Below are 7,267 nucleotides of genomic sequence, written 5' to 3' on the forward strand. Positions count from 1 at the left end.
TTAAACACTGCAGTCTAGCTTTAAACACTGCAGTCTAGCTTTAAACACTGCAGTCTAGCTTTAAACACTGCAGTCTAGCTTTAAACACTGCAGTCTAGCTTTAAACACTGCAGTCTAGCTTTAAACACTGCAGTCTAGCTTTAAACACTGCAGTCTAGCTTTAAACACTGCAGTCTAGCTTTAAACACTGCAGTCTAGCTTTAAACACTGCAGTCTAGCTTTAAACACTGCTGACTAGCTTTAAACACTGCAGGCTAGCGTTAAGCACTGCAGACTAGCGTTAAACACTGCTGGCTAGCTTTAAACACTGCAGGCTAGCGTTAAACACTGCAGGCTAGCGTTAAACACTGCAGACTAGCTTTAAACACTGCAGACTAGCGTTAAACACTGCAGACTGGCGTTAAACACTGCAGGCTAGCGTTAAACACTGCAGACTAGCATTAAACACTGCAGGCTAGCGTTAAGCACTGCAGACTAGCGTTAAACACTGCTGGCTAGCTTTAAACACTGCAGACTAGCTTTAAACACTGCAGACTAGCTTTAAACACTGCAGGCTCGCTTTAAACACTGCAGACTAGTGTTAAACACTGCAGGCTAGCTTTAAACACTGCAGGCTAGCTTTGAACACTGCAGGCTAGCTTTAAACACTGCAGACTAGCGTTAAACACTGCAGACTAGCGTTAAACACTGCAGGCTAGCTTTAAACATTGCAGGCTAGCTTTGAACACTGCAGGCTAGCTTTAAACACTGCAGACTAGCGTTAAACACTGCAGACTAGCTTGAAACACTACAGACTAGCTTTAAACACTGCAGACTAGCGTTAAACACTGCAGACTAGCTTTAAACACTGCAGACTAGCTTTAAACACTACAGACTAGCTTTAAACACTGCAGACTAGCTTTAAACACTGCAGACTAGCTTTAAACACTACAGACTAGCTTTAAACACTGCAGACTAGCTTTAAGAACTGCAGACTAGGGTTAAACACTGCAGACTAGCGTTAAACACTGCAGGCTAGCTTTAAACACTGCAGGCTAGTGTTAAACATCGCAGGCTTGCTTTAAACACTGCAGACTAGCGTTAAACACTACAGGCTAGATTTAAGCACTGCAGACTCGCTTTAAGCACTGCAGACTAGTGTTAAACACCGCAGGCTTGCTTTAAACACTGCAGGCTTGCTTTAAATACTGCAGGCTAGTGTTAAACACCGCAGGCTTGCTTTAAACACTGCAGACTAGCGTTAAACACTGCAGGCACACTTTAAACACTGCAGGCTAGCTTTAAAGACTGCAGACTAGCGTTAAACACTGCAGGCACACTTTAAACACTGCAGGCACGCTTTAAACACTGCAGGCTCGCTTTAAACACTGAAGGCTAGCTTTAAACACTGCAGACTAGCTTTAAACACTGCAGACTAGCTTTAAGAACTGCAGACTAGCGTTAAACACTGCAGACTAGCTTTAAACACTGCAGGCTAGTGTAAACACCGCAGGCTTGCTTTAAACACTAGCAGACTAGCATTAGGCACTGCAGACTAGCGTTAAGCACTGCAGACTAGCATTAAACACTGCAGACTAGCGTTAAACACTGCAGACTAGCTTTAAACACTGCAGGCTAGCTTTAAACACTAGAGACCAGCGTTAAACACTGCAGGCTTGTTTTAAACACTGAAGGCTAGCTTTAAACACTGCAGACTAGCTTTAAGAACTGCAGACTAGCGTTAAACACTGCAGACTAGCGTTAAACACTGCAGACTAGCTTTAAACACTGCAGGCTCGCTTTAAACACTGCAGGCTAGCATTAATCACTGCAGGCTAGCGTTAATCACTGCAGGCTAGCTTTAAACACTGCAGGCTAGCTTTAAACACAGCAGGCTTGCTTTAAACACTGCAGACTAGCTTTGAACATTGCAGACTAGCGTTAAACACTGCAGACTAGCGTTAAACACTGCAGTCTAGCTTTAAAAACTGCAGACTAGCTTTAAACACTGCAGACTAGCGTTGAAAACACTGCAGTCGAGTTTGAAACACTGCAGACTAGCTTTAAACACTGCAGACTAGCTTTAAACCCTGCAGACTAGCTTTAAACACTGCAGGCTAGCTTTAAACACTGCAGACTAGCTTTAAACACTGCAGACTTGCTTTAAACACTGTAGACTAGCTTTAAACACTGCAGGCTAGCTTTAAACACTGCAGACTAGCTTTAAACACTGCAGACTAGCTTTAAACACTGCAGGCTAGCTTTAAACACTGCAGACTAGCTTTAAACACTGCAGACTAGCTTTAAACACTGCAGACTTGCGTTAAACACTGCAGGCTTGCTTTAAACACTGCAGACTAGCTTTAAACACTGCAGGCTTGCTTTAAACACTGCAGACTAGCTTTAAACACTGCAGACTAGCGTTAAACACTGCAGACTAGCTTTAAACACTAGTTTTAGCTTTAGTTTTTGACTTTATATTATCTCTAAATTCCTCTCTTAGCCGTGGATGTTTCCCCCTCCTTAATATAAGAGTATTGGCACATGCTAAATGAATTGGAATATTAATACGAAAAAATATTGACTGCGTATTTGGTCTTTTTTGAACATTTAATGATAGTGCACAGTCAGTACTATGTATTTGATAACAGTTGTATCTCTAATAAATATCTTGTTACAGCTGCAAGAATTGTGGTCAAGAACAATCTCCAGAAAAACCTCAGTGCAATCCCAAACGTCCGCCCACAGATGAATGCTATGCCCATGATGACCAATCATGCAGTGACTATCGGCGTCGCTTCGGACCTGTTAAACACTTCAAGGAACGCTGGACTCAAAAGCCTACGGAGATGCCTCTTCATGCAACAGTAGATCCAAATTCTTTTTCAGATGCTCCATAAATTGTTCTAAAGATGTAACGAATAACTGCTCCTGTTTCTTTTACAGCTCTCCCTTTGCCATAATGACATTTTGCCTTCATCAAACAGAAAATAACAGCTTGAGCACTGGCTTCATAATAAACACTGCTTTCTGTATCATGTAACATCTGTATAAATGTATCATGGTTTGTTACACAGAAACAAAAAAAAATTGAGACAATGCGAAAATGATAGCACTAAATATTGTTTTCTACAAAACTATGTTACAACAATTAAAACATATAAAACTATAGTAAAGAATGTTTTCAGAAAAGAACTAAACAACTTGATTCATCAAACAACCACATTTCCTCCATGACCCTATGCAATCCTTTCTGACAAGACCTTCATCCAAACTATTGAGACTGCTATGAAATAATTGGGTCAGCAAATCTTCTCCTTTCCAGCAATGGAGTTCAAGCATATAATTGTCAGAAGCGCTATTTTCCTCACAGAATTAGCTTTACTCCAATTGTACTTACACATGAAGCACTCAACTTTATTTCTAGGTCAGACGAAGGTGGAGAGAGGTGCAACGTGGGAAGGTTTAAAGAAAAGAGTTCAGGAACAGAAAACCACAGCAGCTGAAAATGTAGGGAAGGGTGACAGCGTACACCAGAGTCAACTGAACAAAGTTTCTAAGGCATAGGGCACGGTCATGGAGAAATGAGTGAGGGAGGTAGAGGATTTTGACACCAAAGCATGGAAGGCAGGAAGCTATCAGTGATCAGCACAAACAGCAGTGATAAATGAGTGGGTGTTAGTACTCAAAAGACAAGTTCAGTTGAATCACAGAAGATCAATGAGGAGAGTGCTGAAGCAACAGGTGTGGTTGAGAATTTCAATCCTGGTGGAAATGTCATATGCTGATAATGTATTAAAGGTCAGAGGTATGTGATCTTGGTAACTGAGAAGCCATTACAATAGCAGCTCAGCTCATGACCAAACAGGACTCTGTTCACTGGCTCCAGCCTGATGATTCAGAAAAACAAAGCACCTCTCTGATGTCGGGGTGATGAAAATGAGGTTCCTTTAAGATTTGATGTCAGGCAAGTTCCAAATAATGCAAAACAATCCAGGGTCATGACAGAGGTAATATCAGATCTTATCAACACAAATGGGAAGAGGTAAAGTTTTGAGAGTTTTGACAATAAGATAAGCTGTTTAAAATAGAGAGGCATTGTCAGAACGAGAGGCTACGAAGGTCAGTGAGCAGGATGGAGAGTAATGGCTTCTTCATCAGGGCAACCCTTGCCCTCTCTGACCTGTGGCTCCACGATTTGTCTGCTTTGTCATCTGAGGGCATACAAACATGAAAGCTGGCAAATGGCAGCCACGTTTCAAAGAGATATCAAGAGAGTAGAAATTATGACACATTTTGTCTATGCCACGCATCACTTTTTTGATGTGAGCAGTTCAGAGCACCACATCTTAGCAAGGATATGTGAACTTTGGAGATATGCGATCCTTTGATAGGAATGCAACCTAGATTCATGAGAAGATATGTGGACTCCAAGAGTTAAATTATAAGGAGAGATAACACAACTAGGATTGTATTACCTGACATCTTTAAGATTAAGACAATTTGATGATGGTATTAAGGGAACAGATGAAAATCAAAACGGGTGAATTTCTCCTCCATGAGCTGTTGAGAATAATGGCTAGGGTGATGATTTAATTGGGTGAGCAACCAAAAACCAGATTCTTGCCATCATGTAAATTCTTACAATTAAATTTCCCCTCCTTAGATGGTGAGATTGAGCAGGTCACGAAAAGCTTATCTGTATTCATTTGCATCTCAATAATTACCCAATAATTACCCAACTCACCCAATAATTACCCAATTCATCCTATTAATTCCCACATTAAGAAACCTGACGGCTCAAAATATCAACAGCAAAAGCTAAGTGAGTACCTAGTGAAGCCAACCCTCCGAGTTGAAATGGACAAGTTCATGACTTTGCCAGCCATTTTATTTTGTGTCAATTTATTTGGAACTACGTCAACTGGAGTAGGTGCTTCCATGGTCACTGGCCTAGACTGTTCATCCACGCAACTGGGCAATGGCAACTCCTAAACTTCTGAACACACCATTAGCTGGGCTGAGACAGCATCTCTTGGATTCCAATTATCATGCCAGACAGATTGAAGCATAATCTCTTGGTGTAGAGATAGCATGAGCAGACATGGTGAGCTCTACATCTTCAGACTTTTACCTATTGCTTTAGCAGAGAGAAAGAGACTGGCACTTTCTGGCCTGTGGACAGTGTTTTAGACACAGAGGGACAGACAGGAAACTTGAGGCTCCAGAAAATAGTGATGAGTACATGCTAACAGGGTTGCTGTGTGGCAGGGTGCTGCATCAACATTAGAGCTACAGCATGTGCCAGCAGCTCATGGGGAAAGCAGACTGCAAGCGCTTGAATAGAATTGCAATGTGTGAATAGTTGAGGCTTCCTCTGTAAATGTTTTTAATGCTAGGATAGTTACTTTTTTGAACAGTAAAGGAACTAAGGGTTATGGAGAGAGGGCTAGTGAAGCTCAGGCCATGGAAAGATCGGCCATGATCCTATTGAATGGAGGAGCCTGCTCGAAGGGCCGGACGGCCTACTCCTGCTCCTAGTTCTTATGTTCTTATGTGTAAAGTCAAAGGGGAGGACTCTTTAGTGAGATGAGAGTGGACAGCCAGTCAAAGAGTACCGCCATGTTCTGTCCATGGTCGGAACCACTTCTTTCTTTTCGTTTATCTTCATTACTTTCCTGGCCACTCCTCGTGTTTGACAACATATTTACCAAAACTCGCTTCCACAGACACATCTCGTTCCTCAGCGACTGCTTCCAGCTCAGACCCACACCACGTGGATTCCAACTGAAGTTTCATCCTTCGTGTTTCGAATCCGCCCAGGATTACAGGTGACGGACAAAGATCCTCAGACAGCTGGCCTCATCGCATGCTGAGACCCACACTGCCATATGTATACTCTCGACCTCTCTCTCCATCAGCATTGCCTCAAACTGCCCCCAAGTTCTACTTCTTCCTCCGGCTCGTTCAACATTCGAACAATAAGCTTTTTCTCTTCCTATAAGGCATTAAGGAATGCAAGCTGCAACAGCTCAGAGATACCCACAGCCCTCTGGAACATCCCACCCCATTCTCTTCCCTCCGTCTCCATCCCTTCTCCTAGCCCCAGCGTTTGTCAGCTGTCTACTATCCCTTCTGACCTTCGCACTGATGCTCAAAGTCCTATACTCAGCAGAATGAATTTTGGGCATGACTTGACGTTGAACTCTTCTTCTGACGCCTTTGCCTCTGTGCCCATTTCACTGATGTTGTCTGGTGTAATGAGCTTTACATTGAGGAGACTGAGCTCATTATCACTCCCTGGACTATGACTCAACCATCAAATATCAGGCAACGCAACCATAACAGTCACTTAGCTCGTCTGGGGATCTCCCTCCACTTCCAAACAAGAACAGGCAAGGAGTCGCTGCTGAACAGGGGAGATGGCCCGAAATGCATATGTTTTGATGCCAGAAGTAAAGGAGGCAAGGTAGATGAACTCAGAGATTTGGTTAGTACTTGTAACTATGACATTTATTGCAATTATGGAGATTTGGCTGAAAGAGGGACAGGACTGGATGCCCCAGCATTTAGATGTTAGATATCTGACAAAAGGGGATGGGCGACACTGCTGCCTCGCAGAGACCTGGGTTCATTTCCTGCCTCAGGCAACTGTGTGTGTGGAGTTTGCACATTCTTCCCGTGTCTGTGTAGGTTTCCTCCGGGTGCACCGGTTTCCTCCCACAGTCCAAAAACATGCAGGTTAGGTGAATTGGCCATGCTAAATTGCCCGAAATGTTATGGGAAAGGGTAAATGTAGGGGAATGGGTTTGGGTGGGTTGCTCTTCGGAGGGTTGGTGTGGACTTGATGGGCCAAAGGGCCTGTTTCCACACTGTATATAATCTAAAAAAAAGGTTGGGGGGGGGGATTTGCATTACTGGTAAAGGAGATCTCACAGCTGTACTGAGGTCTCGTGTAGGGGGGCAATATGGGTATAACTCAGGAACAGGAAGTGTGAAATCACAATGCTTGGGGATATGCTACAGGCCTCCCAACAGCCAGTGGGATATGGAAGAGAGAATATGTAGACAGATTTTGGAAAGATAGAAAGACAGCAGGGTTGTTGTGGTTGGTGATTTTAACTTCCCCTATATTGACTCCAGGTTGGTATCTGTGATCTTGGAGGCTGTGAAGTACGAAGAACAAAGAACAGTACAGCACAGTAATAGGCCCTTCCACCCTCCAAGCCTGCACTGACATCTTTTGTCCTTCCATACTAAAACTGTCTTCACTTACAGGATCTGTATC

General features: G+C 43.1%; 1 protein-coding gene across 1 annotated transcript in view; it reads left to right on the forward strand.

Moving 5' to 3' along the window:
- The window catches only part of LOC122539320 (immunoglobulin J chain-like), a 14,787-nt gene extending 11,637 nt beyond the window's left edge, over positions 1-3,150 (forward strand). The window contains exon 4 of the mRNA XM_043674024.1: positions 2,660-3,150. Within this exon, the coding sequence (XP_043529959.1) occupies positions 2,660-2,879 (220 nt within the window). The 3' untranslated portion in view covers positions 2,880-3,150. The remainder of the gene's footprint in view (positions 1-2,659) is intronic.
- Positions 3,151-7,267: the final 4,117 nt, after the last annotated feature.

Source organism: Chiloscyllium plagiosum, chromosome 32 (assembly GCF_004010195.1).
Source record: "Chiloscyllium plagiosum isolate BGI_BamShark_2017 chromosome 32, ASM401019v2, whole genome shotgun sequence".
In the NCBI taxonomy this organism is placed as follows: domain Eukaryota; kingdom Metazoa; phylum Chordata; class Chondrichthyes; order Orectolobiformes; family Hemiscylliidae; genus Chiloscyllium; species Chiloscyllium plagiosum.